This window comes from Lissotriton helveticus, chromosome 4_1 (assembly GCF_964261635.1).
Source record: "Lissotriton helveticus chromosome 4_1, aLisHel1.1, whole genome shotgun sequence".
NCBI lineage: Eukaryota > Metazoa > Chordata > Amphibia > Caudata > Salamandridae > Lissotriton > Lissotriton helveticus.
The window spans coordinates 715,389,241-715,408,366 of NC_136063.1; the positions used below are offsets into that span (position 1 = coordinate 715,389,241).

Sequence of the window (19,126 nt, forward strand, 5' to 3'; positions counted from 1 at the left end):
CAACTTCCGCAGGGGACCGGCGGCGGCTGCGTCTTCACCTGTCGCAAGACCAGCTTGTAAATAAACCGTGCCGTATCGAACGGAGAGGGAATATTCAGGGACATTTCGTCAAGCTGACCCTCTGAAACATCCATTCAATGTCATTTAATGGAAAGTTGCAACCCTGCTTATCATTTTATATCTAGGGGGACATGCTCAGGTTGATCATGTTTTGCAAATTGAAATCTGCGCTTTGTGGATCGCAGGGTCCAGGAACTCGGAGATAGATGTGGAGAGGGGACTGAATGTTGGGGTACAGGAGCGTTGGGGGTTTGGACCATGACATTGTGTATTTTAAGACAAAACGTGTTGGTGGGGCTGGTGGGACTGTCTGGGGAAGTATTGTTTTTTTTTAAAGTGCTATTATGTTAGTGTGCAGCCTTTTATGATAACATTAAAACACAACAAAATAAGTAGCAGCAGAAAGAAATTGCTGCCTGTATCCGACCACCAAAGCCTGCTTATGTTATGGTGTCTCCGTATCAAGGAGCCTTTTGCTGTTCCTCTTCCAGGGCCCGACTTAGAAAGTTTGTTGTCCTTGTCAGAGAGGGACGAACGCAAAAAACACACCCTTGTGTGGAAGGAAGTTAACTGACTGCGAGCCACTGACTCGGACTCATTTTATACTGCAGCCCAAATACATTTACTAGTCTAGAGACTGTAGGACCAGGGCCCAGATGGAAGCCCACGTTAATTGACGTTTATTAAATGCTGGAGCAAGTGTCTACCAGGTTATGAAAGGAAAGGCCACAATCACGTATATTACGGGGGTTCGTATAGATTTTACTGAAAGTGTGCTTTTGTCCATTTCTGTCATGCGTTGTTCACGTTACACTAAATGGAGTGTACTTGCACATTAGGAATTATTTGCATGTTCATATACACCTCTGTCAGATCTTATGACTTACCAAGAATGCACTTACCTCCTAAAATCCTGCACATATGTCTGTCTGTATTTGCTAGATTGATTGTTACTTTGTGATCGGACACCCAGAGGTGTCTATGACAATATGCTTCCATGTGTTGGGCGACTCAAGTGCAGGATTGCAGTCAGGAGGGGTTTTCTTGCAGAAATAATCATTGCTAATGGACACGATTAAATATGCAGCTTCTTGCGGTTAAGACTCACTTGTGCATTTACTTATCATGAAACACACAGTGGCTGGTTAACACGGTTGTAAAGAAAATCTCCAGGGTGAAGAAAAAACAATACTATTCAAATATGTTGTGATGTTAATGTGGCTCATCCAGAGAAAAGTGTTCCTGACCTTAAGGCAGGACTATAATACATGAAACATTAAAGATGCCACACACCAGTGCCAGTCTTCAGGCCTCCCTGCTGTTCTGAGACACTATGTTCTGGGCAGCAGTCATATGATGTCATCATCTCACTTCTTCGCCCTACCTAGAGGTTTAGTATATCACTTCATTGTACACGTCTTGAAGAAAAGTTCTAAACAACATATGACAGGATTCAATAGACAAGAACTCTACAAGTATCAAACGACAGCGTTTTCCAGTTTACTACTAGACAAGAAAACGCCAGGCTAGTCAAGCTTAGCTGTTGCATTATGTACCTAGCTTAATGTATTTCTGTCTGATAAGAGGAAATCACCAAATTTGTCAAATACACTTTTAACTCGAATGACATAATCAATCCTTGTTCATTGAATATTCATTTGGTAGTTGATGCCTTTGTTCTGCTCTGTTCCTGTTCACATTTAGAGGGGACACAACGCAGCTTAGGGTTGAATCATGCCCAAGCTCAAAGCGTCCTTCATTCTTTGGCTCTAAGATATCCCTTCTTTGATTTTTTTTCTTGTTCTTGAGGAAGGCATCTACATGGGTACTTAATTGCTACAGTGCCAGAAGCAACTCTTCTACAGCTTATTTTTTATTCTCTTGTTTTGACAGGTTGCATCGGACGTGTGCCCACGAGTGCCAAGCACCAGCTTCCCGAGCTTCTCTGCTGCCATGTCCAGGTCAGGAGACAGGACGTCCACCTTTGACCCCAGTCACAGTGACAACCTGCTGCATGGCCTGAACCTGCTCTGGCGGAAGCAGCTCTTCTGTGATGTGACGTTGACTGCACAGGGCCAACACTTTCACTGCCACAAGGCCGTGCTTGCCTCATGCTCCCAGTACTTCCGGTCTCTCTTCTCCTCCAACTCCTCCTGCCACCCTGGGTCTCAGGATGGTGGAGGGGGACTACGGGGAACCCCTGGGCCAAAAGATCAAGAGGAACCAGGCACGCCCTCATCATCTCCAGATGACAAGCTGCTTGCAGGAAGTCCGCGGGCTGCTAGCAGCATCAACAACCTGGTGCTGCAGGGCTGCTCTTCAGTGGGCCTGAGGCTAGTCCTTGAATACCTTTACACAGCAAATGTCACCCTCTGCCTGGACACCGCCGAGGAGGTGCTGTCAGTCAGCAAGATCCTGCACTTGCCACAGGTCACCCGCCTCTGTGTACAGTTCCTCAACGATCAGATCTCAGGGCAGAATTACAAGCAGGTGTGCCGCATCGCAGCGCTACATGGCCTGGAGGAGACCAAAAAGTTGGCCAGCAAGTATCTCCTGGAGGACGTGCTCTTGCTCAGTGCTGATGAGTTGCGTGCCCTGCTGGATGCGCTGCCCCCACCTGTCGAGTCTGAGCTCGCTCTCTTCCAGATGGCGGTGCTCTGGCTGGAGCATGACCGCGAGACCCGCATGCAGTATGCACCCGAGCTGATGAAGCGCCTGCGCTTTGCCCTCATCCCAGCACCTGAACTAGTGGAGCGGGTGCAGAGTGTGGACTTCATGAGGAATGAACCTGTCTGCCAGAAACTGTTGCTGGATGCTATGAACTACCACCTGATGCCCTTTCGGCAGCACTGCCGGCAGAGCCTAGCAAGCAGGTAAGAACTGGTGGCCCATGACCTACTCATAACACTGTGGGAGGGGCTTGTTATTGGGGAGAAAGGAAAATGCCCTTTTTGAAAATCAGTTGTTAAGGGTTCTTGTGACGTAAACTCCAAAGACATCAACAGTTATAGCAAGAGGGGAGAATTCCATGGTTATGACGTACATGGGGAAGGTTTTTAGGAAGAGCCCAAGAATTTACCTGACAAAACCTCAATGGACTTTTTTTGAAGGAGAAACACCTATATGTTGTAAAAGGTATACACACACAACCATGAAAGAGTTTCAAGACTGGAGGCTTATGCTATAGGAAGGGTACATAAACTAGTTTTGGTGCAGAAAGGCCTATTTCTACCCTTATTAATCATGGGATAGTAGCTATGTGTACCCTCAAACATTGTGGCAATAGATCATTTAGGAAAGGTTATTTGAGTGCATGCTTAGGGATTTTGGAACACATAGAAAGGGATTCTGGTAGAGCAGTAAGAGGTGTTCAAAAATTTAACCTAGGGACATAGAACTATTACATATGAGATCTGTGTATAAGCAGAGCATAAGTTGAATGAATGGGTGTTTGGCTTAGGAATTACAGCAGTGATTGTATCATAGATGTAGATATATCAGAAATGTGGGTATACTGTGAATATCACAGAATACACAATCCAGTATACGGCTACTCCTGGTATGTATGTCAATAATACATACCAGGAGTAGCCGTACACTGGATTTTGCTAAATCGTTAATGGTGAAGTGTGGCCTGTACTATGTAGAGAGTACTATGTAAGTGCCTACATTCATTCAACCAAGAACACCAATAATTTTTTACTTTAGATCAGTGGTGTTGGAACAATTTTCAGAGTGGGGGTGCTGCTATCAGTGTTGCATCACTAAGGCTACAGGGATCATAAAAAAACAGCTTAATTTGAGCCGCTGGTTTCCAATGCTCAGCACCCCCACTTATTTGCCTGTACCTGCACTTATGACAGCTGCCACTGGTGGTGCTGTTTGTGTAATTTAAAAATGAGCAGAAAAACAGTTGTTTGTTAATTCAATATACATTAAAAACAACTAATACCTGCCACCCAAGCCATTCTTAAAGCTTTGGCGGCCTTGAACAGTCTGAATGGTCACACTTGTAGCAGTGTGATGGTTAGTAATTGTGTAAGTACAGTGGCAATGTGTGGTGCGAACTGCAGTGGCCTCCTGACATCCCAGCACTTATGTTTTTTAAGCACTTTAGAAAACCTAAGCATCATACAAAGAACAAGTGTAGTAAATGAGTCACACTCATTCAGCAGGAGAGTGGTACAGGGTGTAGTATTTAGCTTGTAGGGCATTTTAAAGCACACTGATGCAAATATATTACTAACACACGGTGTGGTAGTGCCCTGGAATTAACCGACAACACAAAGTTCTTTGAAATGGCAACTAAAATTGCATAGACAGGTAGTTTTATTGATAAGACTATATAATGTACAAACAATAATATGGGGAAACCGACTTTCAGCAAATATTTATAATTTGCTCATCACCAAGAAAAGTGTCTTGATTTGTTTTGATCCCATTTAAACAGTTGTTTCCATCACAATTAAAAACTGCTAAAATGTGGTTCGCATGTTTACTTTCCTAATGGTTGATACATGTCTCCATGGTAAAAGAATAGGCAGCAGTTTGTCAAAAGACGAAGCTTGTCATCTGACTCCTTTCTTTGAACAAACAAATGTGACAAGATAAGTACAGTGTGTAAAGGCCTATGTATTGCTCCAGCACCCTCTGAACTCCAACATGGTTTTTGTGGGGGTCTTGCACCCCTACTTCCATTAACTTTGCTGTAGATGTGCAGGAGCAACCAATATGGGTGTTCTGCAGGGTACCAGGAACAGGCATGAAGAGCAGAAACTCACTGATCTTGAAGTGCACATGTGGAATGGCAGTACATAATATCTTGAAATATGAAAGGGTACTTAGAATTTAAATTGTATTCACACTAAATGGCACTTGAGTACATAGCCACAAAATGTGCATTCTTTAATCATTTTAGATTGTGAAACTTTGAAAAAATAAGCCTGAGTGTACTCACCTTGAGCATATATTTTCTACAACATGGTGTAAAACTAGTAAGGCTGAGGCCCTCATTGTGAGGGGCTTTGCTCCTGTGGTGATACCACATGTGGTAATACTGCAATGATATTTCCAATGCCAGGGATCATAGGAAATAGTAGGTGGCATTACTGCAGAGGGATCTCACCTTGCCATATATTACACAATAATATAACTTGGATTCTGCTGTCTTTCCACCACCTCCCTCTTGATTCAATTTCTCTCTCCCGCATTGAACTTACACTCTTTTTTTTATAAGTAAGCGACGAGGAGCGTTAGTCAGGGCCACTGCCAACGACGTAAGAAGACGAGGGATGAGTCAACTTCCCCATGATAGCAACAGTGCAGTGAATAACAGCAATTTATATCCTTATTTTGTGTTCAAACGGATTTATTTAAAAAAATACAAATAGAGTATAACAAGTGCGGATGCAAAGTAGAACAAATATGCACAATCCATTGTAGAGAGTTGGACAATATACAAGACACTGGATAACAGTATCCGTAAAGTCCACTATATGAAGTATAGATAACAATGATGGAGTTAACAATTGAAAAGTTACCAATAGGAGAGGTGAAGGCGAAGAAGAAGCCACACATAGTCACAGCTTACAAACCATGCGTTACACAATTGTGCGCATACTCAATGGCCCGTTCTGGCAGGAACTTCAAAATGGGCTCAAATTCCGCCAACCATGTTAATACAGAAAAAAGTGAATTCCCAGTGACCTGGTAACATGAAGGAAGTCTAGTTTGAAAGAGTTACAAGAAAGCATGTTAAGAAACATTGATATCAGAAAATATAATAGTGCGAATACTGAATTGTGTTAGAATAGCAGTAATCACCCGATTAGAACTGAAGAAGTACAAGAAAGAAAAAAAACCTGAAGGAAAGTGTTTTACAACTAAACCATTAGAATATGTAGCAGCACGCCCCTGTCCATCAGGCTCACATGATCACTTGTTCACAAAATATTTAAACAATAATGTATTCGAAGATCATCTCAGTGATCATCAACAAGCTTCACAGGTCCCTGTGCTTACCTATGCCCCATTCAGCTGACATTCATTATCCCTATGCTGCCCAGTAAATTTATGCACATTCATGAAGATCTGGAACCGGGAGCCTGTTTGTAACCATTTTAAACTCTGACGCTTATTTCATTGTGAGCAGCTCACTATAGGAAGCTTGCTGGTAACTAGAAACTAGGTTCCATAAAAACAAAAAAACGCTCCAGTCAGAGTCGCATGAAGATGAGAGGCTAAAGCATACAGAAGGACCGAACCAAATCCAAGGCAAAATAAACTGTATCCACAAATAATATCTCTTAACAATCCACAGTTCCAAATAACTTTTCTATGACTAGCTGATCCCTCTTGTTTTTTTAAATGAACTTTTAGCAGACCTTCATAGTAACATAGCAAATTTCTTCCAAAAAGAAGAGTAACATGATTTCAGATGACTTCTCATCCACAACTTAGATGGCCACCCAAATTCTTGCAAGACCAGAATACACTCTTAACAATCTACACACTCTGAAATCAGGGATTACACTGATAAAGCTGTTCTTGTTTTTTAACTGAAATATTAGAAAACTGCCTTAATTACTTCCAAGAGAAGATGGACATAATTACAAATTGCTTCACATCTGCAACTTGGATGGCCACCAAAAGTCCTACCAAGTTTGTGTTCAGTCACAGCCGAATACACTCTTGATAACCTTAAATTAGGGTTATACTGATTAACCTGTTCCAAAATTAAGCATTGAAAAGACATAACTGGAGAGAAACCATTTACACGATAATTAGTTTTAGAATTGCTGAAACTATTGCTTTTTTTATTTTAAGAAAAGTCATAGCAATCAGTACTAGGTGACCACAAACCTTCCAGTAGTAGAAAAAATACTAGAGAAAGCATTTTTCATTTAACTGCAAGCACATTGCAGTATTGGGGGTTTATTTCACGTTAGATGATCAGGCTCTGTGTGAATATAACATAATCTTTTTAATTGTAAGTCTTAGACAATCCATACTAATGCAAATGAAGTAAACATTGCATTGTGGCTCTGGAATTTCTTTGCCACTAGTTTTTGCTCCACATCACCAATCATACAAACCCACCACACCTCCTTGGAGCTGTAGCCTATTGCTCTGAATCATCACAGGGTTGGGTCAAACTTTTCAGAGACCATATCAGCGACAAATTGCTTTTTGATGGTGCCCCAGAAGGCTTACTTTACCCATTTTATTTAACAAACATATTAAATGTATTCAAATCCTCACTAGGAACCAGAAACGATTAAAACCTGGGAGAGGCGATATCCCGAAGCTTGAAAGTCCCATATTAAAGTTATGCTTCTGCCCTAAACCACCATAAAGAGATCTTGTTTGCTGCTGTCCTTCCTCCTACATACTGGGTCACCATCACTCCAGCCAAACAATCATAATATGTAGGTGTCATTGTGAATGGTGTTTTTACTATTAATCATCAGAAACAGTATCGTCTTTTCCTGTGAAGAAGGAGGGGCAGCATTACATTACTTTTCTGATCTCAGTAATGTTAAAAGAAGTGGTATTATACACGGCATATCACCGAGATGATCGTATGAAGTCACATATGATGTCACATACCTTAGTTTAGGACTGGTGACCGACAACACCTAAGCAAAGCTAAGTCTCAGCAACATTTCCTAACAGACTTACTTTTTTATTAATGCTCAGAATGACTCAGTTCTTGACAAAACTCATTACTCAGTATTCGATGACAACTAGTCAGACTTTCAATGATGGCCATGGTGATTCAGGGAATGACAATGCCCAGAGTCTGAATAATGCCCAAGATGACTCAGTTCTTGATAATCTTTAGACGGAACTTCATCAGTTCTCAGTGTGTTTGTTGCACCCTTCCAGGTCACGGAACTGTGTCTGGAACGTGGCATTGCCAGGGACAGGCCTTAGCCTCAGAACACACACACTAGATTGGAGTGGTACCTGGGCTGGTTAAAAACAGAATACCTCATTCGCATGTAATTGTTTTACTCAGAGCTGAAGTACACATTTATGTACTGTGCAGGGGATTTTCCTACTCCACAAGGTCCCTGATTACAATTCTTGTATGTGAATGTAGCCCCAGCTTCTGTTTTAGTTGCTGATAAGATGACTGCAGCTAGACATTTCTATAAGTACCTATGTTCTTTGTTATAAAACAGTCCGTGATTATGATTGTATCTGCTATATATTAAAGCCCATCTTTGATGTGAGCATTTTCAGTGCATCTTATAGTATGTGTTTTCAATATTTTTCATGATGTCTGTGAAGATATATTATGAATAGTCATAATAAAAGGGGAAAGGGGCATGTCCAAGATAGTACTCTGGTCGGACGCATCGCGTTGAGGCTACATATTCATCTGGGCACGGTTGCAACAATCCTTCCTGATCTGGAGGCCCAGGCTGCCATTTTGCCCCCCTTGCCCATCTAGATATACTGGGGCCCTGGATGAGTGATGCCAGCAATGACTGTATTGCAGCGGCGGAGAGTGACCCGGGCGCAATATCTGCAGCCTGTTTGTTTCGGCTGTGGCTGCTGCATTCCCAGCTCATAGTGTACGCTGCCATGAGGAGGGAAGCACCGCTTCAAGAAGCAATCCCCCTGGATAGTGTGGGAGCCGTGTTTAGCAACGGCAGCGCACCACCTTCTCTAAAATTCGGAGGCATTTCTGGCGCTGCTGCACCCGACGATGAGCACTTCCCCACTGTTGGGGGAGGAGCGGCGACTCAGCGCAGAACCTACGAGGCAGAACAGGCGTGATGCCTACAGCTATCCCAGATACAGACTGCAGTGTGGGGAATCTCCGGTTGGGGTGCCCAACTCCCTCCTATATGGGTACCGCTCTATTATAACATGCTACGTGGAGGACCGGCCTGAATTCCCCGAAGGAACTGTAGGGGTTTCTCCAGGGAGAACCCCGGGGTGTATATCCATAAGTGACTGACAATCTGGACCCGTATTAGCACTGAAACTGGGGGCCTTCACAAATCACACCCTGTGTTTTTCCCAATGAGCCATGGGACTGACGGGCCGGTTGCCTCCTTCTGTGCACTCCACTGAGGGCATCCGGGCAGCGCTACATGTCTCAACATTGCGTGAAATCCACAAAGTTCTCCTAATCTTCAGGCCTGAGTTGTGACTGGTATTTGGCCTCCCTCAATAAGCACCTCATATTTTGCGGCATCCCCTAAGTCTGTATCTGTGACAGTGTTAAACCTCGCTACACCGAGGCGATCTCTGGATTTTGGGACCGCTCCAGCTCATCAGCACTTCTCCTGCAGCTCCTAAGATATATACTGGACACCTGCCTGCTGACTTCGGAGAGGCTGGTGCAGACGGTGAGAAGCAGCATGACCAGGCCTCCCACCCGACCTCTGAGACCTGCGCTGCCTCCATGGGCACAGCGGTGCATGATAACTGCAGCGTCTTAAGCACCCCTACAATACACAGGCTTCCAAGGCATGTATGAGACCCACCACCTACTTTGCTCTACGGGATTGGTCACACATGCGCTGCAATTGTGACGCCTGAGGTTCCATAGCTGGACGATTGAGCCCACGCTCCTTAGGGGTGCCCCTCAGATGGTAGCGCTAGAGACATCTGGTGGCATGATGCGCCCTAAGGGCTCTAAACCTCCGCCCCAGAAATCCATTATGACCAAGCTATCGGCCACCCGACTTCGGCGGAACCAATCCGCCAGCTGGAGCGTACATTGGAGAAGCACACAGGCAATGGCCATACAGGGCTCCAAAATTGCTATGGAGACTCAATTGGGAGCAATACAAATCGAAACTGTGCTTCTACAAGCGGACAGGGGCATGCTTGTTGAGCGTGTTGATTAAGACTGTATCCAAGCGAACATCCATTGGGCCCAAGGTGCCGACTTTGCAGGACCAGGTGAAAACATTGCAGAGAGAGGTGAGGGGCCTTGCACCGAGAGCTGAGAACCCAGAGAGGTGCTCCAGGTGCAATAATATTAGCTTGATGGGGTTTTCTGAGGGCTCAAAAAGCGCTAAAACTGAGCTGTTCTTAGAGTAATGGCTGACAATGACAGTACTGGCTGCCAGTGTCCCAAAACTCCTTTTGTTTTGAGAGAGCGCATAGGATTCCGGGTTGCCCGCCATCCCCCTGGGTTCACCCCCGTGCCCCATCATAGCGCGCATTCTCAATTTTCAGGACTGAAACCTCCTACTGCAGCTATTTAGGGTGAAGGGCCCCTGGACATAGAATGGTGTCATGATCACAGTTTACCCAGGTTACACCATTGAGGTCCATTGGAAGCGCAATACCTGTGGGGCAGTTAAGGCACAACCCCGCACCTTGGGCCTCTCCTATGCTCTACTATTTCCTGTCCGCCTGTGAGTGGTGGACTTTGATTCAACCGATTTCTTTTCCACCCTAGAGGAAACTTGGGTGTGGCATACACAAACAGCTTGACGTCTCCGGTGATGGCAGGCAGGGCTGGTCTGATGGGAGGCTGAAGTACTGCCGCTGTCCACACAAGACATGTTCCCACCCTACGAACAAACAAGCAGCTTGAGAGAGGGCACATGCGGGTGCTAAGGTCTCCACACACAGCACCAACAGGTTCCAAGCCCTGGCCACAGACTCTTATTTGGACTCTGAGCTGGAAATTCCTGGCTCCACTGCTTCCGGGAAAGGTTCTTTGATCACCTCACAGGGCTCTCCTAAAAGAAAGATGTTGGATCCTTATGGACTCCTGCAGGATGGTTAGCCTCGATCAGTACAGTGACTGCTGAAACTGTCAGTGTGCTGGGAGGTTTGGTACTTTTGTTTTGTGGACAGAGAAAGTGGGGCTTACTACTTAGATTCTCCCTACTAGGTTCAGATGGTTTCCCTTGCGACACAGTAATCTAATTGTTCACGGTGCTTGGCCAGCCCCCCTGGACATCCCAGCAGGACTTTTCAATTGTTGATGGTACACATCGCATTTAGGTTTCTTCTTTGAGACATGATGACACAATGCTCATTGGCTTTCAAGTCTAGGGTTGGGTCGTTTTGTTGTGTTGCAATTTTGTGTGTTTATTTTCTCCTGGCTGTAATGGAGGGCTCCTGGGTACAGTGGGTGACATGCTAATTGGAGAGAGGTACTGCCTTGCATGCTTTTGTTTAGGGTACACACCATTAACGATGACCACCTCTTTTAATGTGTTAACCTCGAATATTAGGGGCATGGCGACACCTATGAGACGGCATAGTATAGCCACACTGACCCGACCTTGGTGAACTTACTTCTGGGCTGTGGGATCACCCGAATCCTACATGTCAATTAGTAGCCCCTTGCAACTTCTCCTTATGTCTCCCCTCCCCCGCGCTCCATTGGGATCATAGATATTGTATCTTCTGCTTTCCCTCCTGGCCTCCCCACTTCGCACTCTGTGGGGGGGCGACCTCCAGCCGGAAGCTATAGTAGGTGTTAGCATTGTTTTTGAATTCATGCATTGTTTTTGTATTCATGCACTGTTGGTTATCATTTTACGGACTCTATGCAAAACCCTGTAAGGTGTTGTTAATTGTCTCTCTTAATATGCTATGAGGTCCTATCTACTGAGCCTTGTGCTTCACTTTCATATATCGATTGCCAACTACTCAATTACAGTTGCTGTTCCTTGTATCTCTCGGAGATCAAACTTACGGATGTACGTTTCACTGTCCAGTGTATCCTGTATGAATATATCTTGAAAATGCCAATAAAGATATTTACAAAAATAAATAAACAAATAAAAGGGTAAAGGGCTGAGACCTTATGAATAACTAGAGGTCTTAGACCTACAATACATTATCTAAAAGGGTGATACCCTCCCTGATTATAAATGAGTACATCTTTGATCTCTGTGCAGATTCATAAGTATCTGTTGCTATTTTCTTCATGGATATTCATATGTGTTGTTTTATCATTTTTTAGTTTCAGTGCAAGTAAAAAAGATTTGTGAAAAACAGTGAAAAGGAAATAATCTGTGTAGTATTTTGACAGACACCATATGAATTAGATAGTGACTAAAATCAGCAGTTCTTCATAGACATCAGCCTGATTTATGTTTAAGGAGGAGGCCCTGTTCTACAGTGATAGTTTAGGTTCCAGTGCTCCCTCACCATCTAGGAGTAGGAGAGAGAATATGGACAAAAGCCTCGTAGTGAAGTTCTTCTTGTAAACACACTGTAGTTTTATAGTTCTAATTATTTTGTTCCTCTTGCGAAATGTGATGCCACATTTGCACACCTTTGTATTAATTCTGGCAGTCTTCATCAGGGTATGGGTATGGTGTTGTTTGCTATTTATAGGTCTGGATGAATCCAATGCTGCCTTTCTTGGGCAAGCCTTTTGGGCGACTTATGTGGGGAGGGTGGTTCTGTCAAGCCTTCTGTCGCCTGGTGACACTTTGTATGCAATGCATTGCTGGGGATATAGCCTTCAGCACTGAGCTGTGTTTTAACAGCTGCCTCACATATGACACTCTACTTTGATTCTTGTAATTCTTGTATGGGAATTAAGGGGCCTATTACGATGGAGGATTTTCGGCATCCTCCGGGCCGGTGGAAGCTACCGCCGGCCCGGAGGATGCGGAAAATCCTCTGCGGACCCACCAAAGACCCACCGCCACATTAGGATGGCTGGTGGGTCCTGGTTTCCGTCCGAAGCTTTTGCGCCGCGGTTGGCTTACAACCACGGCGGAAAAGCTCTAATATGGTGACGGTGTCTCTCAGACACCGTCAGCCAGATTAGGATGGGCTGTGCAAAATGCTTTTCCGCGGCGGGTTTTCCGCCGTGGAAAAGCATGTGTAACTTCACTGCGGGGGCCCGTTGCGGGCCCCCTGGGTGAAGGGGGGTGGGGGTGCACATGGGGGGTACCTATGGTACCCCCCTGCATTGGTATGCAGAAATCGGCAGGCACCACATGGTGCCTGCCGCTTTCTGCATACAAATGCAATGTATGCATTTTTACCATTGCGGCGGATGCAGCTTGAAGCCGCACCCGCCGCAATGGTAAAAATAGAGGATGTGACCGCCAGGGTGGCGGTCACATCCTAATTGCACAGGAGGGAACTCCGCAGGCCATGCGGAGGTTCCCTCCTACTCTATGGTGGCGGACGGACTCAGGTCCGTCCGCCATCATAATCGGCCCCTAAGTTACTTTGTTTGTCAGGACTTAAAGTTAACCTTTTATGGTGCTCGTGTTTGGTATAGGCATGATATCCTGAATGGCTGTGCCTGCCTGGGATTTGTGTTTTTAGTGTATCTAGTTTCTGCTTGCCGTGTGTTCATCATTAGAGAAATGTATACTTAAATTGTGGGTGAGGCGGGGCCAGACTGGGTGGATGTTCTCCTAAAGTGTTGTTGCTACATAATGATGGCCTTGTGACCCTAAGATTCGTGGGCTGTTTATTGAGGGAGCTATGTTTATTTTTGGACAATGCTTTGAAGATGAACGCATCATATGATTAGTTTTTACACATAGCCATATTTCCAATTAAGCTAATACATCAGAGAAATTTGTTTATTTTAAACCGTTTTCCATGATTTCAGACTGTTTACAGGAATGGAGGACTAGAAGATACACATCTCTTCGTTGTTTACCTGGATTATATGGTTTTTGTTTGGATACATTTTAGAACCATGAGTACAATTAACTTGCACAAAGCCACACAGAGGCTTAGCCAATTACCAGCTCATGACAAGTTCTTTCATCGCTCTCTTGGGCTACGAAATTGGTTGTGACACAAAGATGCTATTTGCTGTTTTCTTCTCCTGAATCACTGGCCTTCTAGATGCTCATAAATTTTATCCTGATTTGGTGCAGGGTTGGTATGTGGTGAACCTACTGAATCACGCTGCATGCATGACCAGGAACAATGATAATCACACCTTCACTAGTGGCCAGTCTGCAGAGATTTGGCATAGAGCTGCCAACACTCTCATCTGAACTGCTAAGCATCAGCTCATAATCACTCTAGAGGTCAGTGTGGTGTCATGTGTACTACAATATTAATACAGTAGCACAAAATAACATATACGATGTGGGTGCAAGGGTGTCTTGACTGCAGCTGATGATGGACGCGCAGATGGCATTGAATTGTATCGTGCAGGAACTTTGCTTTAGCAGCACATTTATGCGTCTGAGGCCACTAATGTTAAAGGGACATTCCACCCAAAATGGTTTTCCTAGTATTTTCCTTCCAATCTCTGTCCCTACATTCTTTGGCATTCAGTGCAGCACACTCTGTCCTTATTCACCACATACACAAAGTCCTTTTGTACATGTCTGGAGATTGTGAGGTCTGTTGTGGGAAAGGTGGTTTATTGACCAATGAGCCAAGAGATGTTTGTAATCTAGGATGACACGATGGAAGAAGCAGGAGTAAGAGGGAACATGGTTGCTGGGCCTAGCATGTTTGTTTTATTCTAAAGTTTAAAAAAAGAAAACTAAATGCATTGAAAGAAAAAGAAACCTGAAGTTGTGGTTAGTTCAATTAAAATGTCTTCGCAGAACTTTCCTTTTACTCAGGATAATATTTCGAAAGCAATTCTAACAGTGTCTGAACTTTATGTCTGTAGGTACAATGAGTCATTTTGGCTTCATTTCAATATTCTATTATGACTGTTTTAGTAACAGAGGGCCATATGTAGGTAATATGTGTTGTTGCGATTCTCAAATTGCGATTTTTAGGGAATCGCAATTAGAGAATCGCAAAACGCAATGTAGGTAGGATTAGCAAAATATTTAGCGAAACCCCCCTATTCCTTATTTGCGAATCTCAAATTGAGATTCGCAAATAAGGAATACCGTTCCATTCATTCCTATGGGCTAAAAGGCCCATAGGAATGAATGGGAAGACATTCTCAATTTGCGATTCTCACTTAGAGAATCGCAAATTGAGAATGCAATTTCAAGGTTGCAAGGGTGTCAGTAGGACACCCTTTTGCACCCCTGAAATAAACATGTGTGCACATGTGGCGCACATACATGCCCTAAGGGCATGTATGTTCGCCACAAGGCACTTTGGAAAATGCAAAAAATTGCATTTTCAAAGACATCGCAAATTACCACCAACCTGAAGTTGGTGGTAATTTGCGATTCCTTAAGCCAAAATCGCACAACTTGGGTGCTACCTACATTGCATTTAAGGAATCGCAATTTGGGATTCCTTAAATGCATTCGCAAAATAAGGAATCGCAAATTTTACGATTAATTAGAGGGTTGGATTGGTATGAATGCCTGAGTAGGCACAGATTTGGTCACCCTTCACCCTCCTGTGACCTACAGTCCTTTCTACGAATGCTACTCCCAAATTGACCCTCTAAGTAATCTGTTGTGATGATGACCTACAATTACCATTTAGGGTCGAAACATCATTGGTACTCTAAGCAGAGCGACAGTTACCTCCCTTATGCAATATATCCTGTGCAGTACAGTGGTGGTATATTGAATGTTGCTCGCATTTTGATTGACATTGCGATCCATGACTTTTATGTGAGATTTAACCATCATTAGCCGTTTTCCATCTTAATCCATATGTCAAAATTCCTTATCAATGTTAAAGATAAGTAGTATTGGTGGAGTGAAGCAATTTGCCTAAGTGTTTTGCAAAGTGTTATTAAGCTGTTAGTTCATTTGAGAGGTATTTTGATCATGTTAGTCTACAGATGGGGACCTGATATTAACACACAACTTGCCCAATTCCTATTGGCAGTTTAAAACACCACTTGAAGAAAAAACACCACAGTTGGTTCTATTCCCACAGGGACCTTGAAACATTTTCCTTTCTTTTTTTGCTTTTTTCTGTGTTGATTTATTTCATGTAGAACTGTTACTAACTATGTGGAGGCACCATATTGCTTGAAAGGAAGCAAGAAGAGGGCATCTGCTGCACTAAGCTTGTTCCCGCTATAAAATGGTAATGAGCAAAATTTGGCCACACAGACAAACTTTCAATACTGATGGGATTAATTTTAATACAATATTAGCAGAAAATGCAATTTGTATCACACAGACTTATACCTAAAATATCACACTTATAATGTCAGATAGCAGAGATCTGGAGAACTGCAATCATCATATTAATATTGATGTTTTCCGGATAAAGTTTCAGAAAAAAATAGAGCATCTGACAAATTTGGTAATTTAGATATCGTCCATTTAAAATGCAAAGAGTGCATGTGATTAAACCTTAATAATCAGGCCAATAACAATTGACAATTTTACACTACAATTGACCTATTTCAATTATTTTCAATGTTTTTGAAATAGCAATATTAATTACAAAAAATCCCCACTCTGCAAGAAGTCAAGTGTATTAGAAAAGCATTAGAGCAAAGAATCATTAGAGACCCATAAAGACATTGTTAGAATGATGAAAAACGTTTTGGAAACAGAATTCTAGATATAGTTGAAAGACGTTACCAAATATAGTTGACACATGGACAACATTCTGTTAACTCACTAACTTCAAATTGAATTGTAAATATGCTAGCTGCTGCCTTGAACAGCGACAGACCCAAGAAATATTCTGTATTTAAAAAATTCAGTCCACTTGTTATTTATAATTGTGCTTTATCACATTGCGAAATGGTGGGATGAAAATGTTCAATTTGTGACTCTCCTTCTGACCACTAATATTTTTCTATACATATACCCGAGGTTTCCAAGGACCAAACTTTATTTCCTTAAATAGGCGCTACATTAGCTGTATTGCTTCACTTTTGAGATGGTCCATGCCACGCCTCGGGTGGGGCATTGAACAGGAGGGCAGTGTAGGCTGTAGCTACACATGAAATGCTCACCATGGGGACACAGTTATAAGTTCCCTTAACATTGAATATCAGCTGTGCTATATAGCCACATCTTACTATAAAATGTTCGTTGTTGCATTGTTATACTGCAGCATAGACACTTCATAATTAATGAGATACTGAATCTAAGAAATTTCAATGATGCTGTTATCGTGACTTGTGAATGGAAGAAAACATTAAATTGATATTCTTATCTCATAGAAAACCATTGTCTATTTTCAGTTTTGCCACACGATACTGAGGAATATTGGTTATGAATGACAATACATTTCACACCAACTTTCACTCCAAAACACCTAGGCTCCAACTGCTGGCTCTACATCTTTCTGGGAACAAATATCAACTGGATCATCAGATAGGGACATAATAGATATGTCGTGTCTGATCTTAAACGTACACCAGTGCTCATTGTGCCGCATGTGTGGTCTTGATTTTGAATATATATTCACTAACATGTTAATATATTTAGCTATGCAAATTGTGTACACGTTGCACATTATAGGCAATGCTGCATAGTTTATCTAAAGCTGACCCATTTGTTGTGGCAGATTTTATGAAAAAGCATAAAGTTAAAACTGATCATCATTTCTCAAATTAACATCTATCCATCAGAAAATTAGTTAAGTTCCATCTTAAGTTTTACGTATTTCGTGCCTTTTCATACAATGCACCCAGGTTGTGGAATTCCCTGCCTCTCCGTCTACGTACGGAATCGAATCTATCGATTTTCCGTAAGCACTTAAAAACTCTGCTCTTTTCACATCCGGATTAGGAAGGCGGTCTATCCTCACAGCTCTTGTTATCTGCTAGCGCTAGGACGCCTCCGGGTAACTACCGCGCTTTATAAATCGTCTTTCCATTCCATTCCATTCCATATTTCATCCTGATGAAATTTAGTTTAGCAGTTAATATGGCTTCTAGAATTTATGATGTTATTGTTTTATTCTAGTTTTTTACTTTATTTAGAACTAAATCCTGGATAAAAATAACTTCTTTTCCTATTTGATAAACATTGGTGCGGAATGGGTGCTGTATTCTAAAAGATGCTACGCGAACAAATGATGGTCGGAATGCTGAATAAATCATATATTCACCCCCAGTCAAGAGATCAGGGTTAAATCCATTGTTCTTTTGCTCACCATACCACTCCAGTGTATTCTAAAAGATGGCGCTTATCAAATTCGGTTGAGCTATGTAGCTGTATAATCTAAGAGCACATGGAAATGCACAATGGATAAGTCACCAAGGCATGATTACCCTGCAATCTCTGTCACAATTGCTCACATCTCTGTAGCATATTTTATAATCCCACAAGTTTGAAGTCAGATGAAATTATTATTATTAACTTTTATAAAGCTCGTAGCTACCCGGAGGTGTCCCAGCGCTCACGACTAGACAGGAGTTTACCACAGGCTATACAACTGGTTGTTGGAAGAGCCAAGTCTTAAGAAGTTTCCAGAAGGTAAGCAGATGGGATTCAGCTCGGAGGAAGAGGGGCATTGCGTTCCACAGTCTAGCCCCATTGTAGTCAAATAACCTTCCTCCGCTTCTTGCTCTATTTATTTTCGGGGTGACTGCTAAGTGGAGATGGGTAGAACAGAGGCATTTTCGAGGGAGATAGGGGGTGATCAGAGGTCTATTAATATCTGGGCCATTGCCCCAGAATGTCCTATGGGCTATGCACAGGGCCTTAAATTTAACTCTGTTGGTAGACAGGTAGTCAGTGTATGAATCTCAGTATTGGCTTGGGTGAATTATTTTTCGGTACTCCCATAAGTAGCCTAGCCGCATAGTTCTGGGCCATTTGGAGTTTCCTTAACGTTGCAACAGGAGCTCCAAGGTATAAGGAGTTTTTATAGTCCTAGGACCAGGGACTGAATCAGGATCCACCTGGCACTTAATGTCAGGAGGGGAAGAAGCTTGTGCAGAAGTCTCATAGTGCCAAAGCATGCTCCTGTTACTCTTACCCCTTGGTCTTCAAATTTAAAGGAACTGTCCAGCCAGACACCCAGGCTTTGTCTTGGCTTTGGGGGCGGGGGCAGGTCCTAGGCAGTTTGGCCAGACCTATTTAAGGTCCAGGCCGGAGATGTTACCCAGAAGCATTAGTTCAGTCTTTCCACCGTTTAGTTTGAAGCATGAGTGTTCCATCCATGAGACCACTTCTTCTAGGCAGGTTTCCAAGTCCGAGGAATGGTTACGCGGGCCATTAAGGGAGATTACCAGTTGGGT

The 19,126-nt window shown here is 43.1% G+C and overlaps 1 protein-coding gene across 1 annotated transcript in view; it reads left to right on the plus strand.

The window, feature by feature from the left end:
* The window catches only part of KLHL14 (kelch like family member 14), a 165,230-nt gene that overhangs the window by 683 nt on the left and 145,421 nt on the right, over positions 1-19,126 (plus strand). Inside the window, exon 2 of the mRNA XM_078685674.1 lies at positions 1,954-2,933. Coding sequence (XP_078541800.1) covers positions 2,014-2,933 — 920 coding nt within the window. The 5' untranslated portion in view covers positions 1,954-2,013. The remainder of the gene's footprint in view (positions 1-1,953; positions 2,934-19,126) is intronic.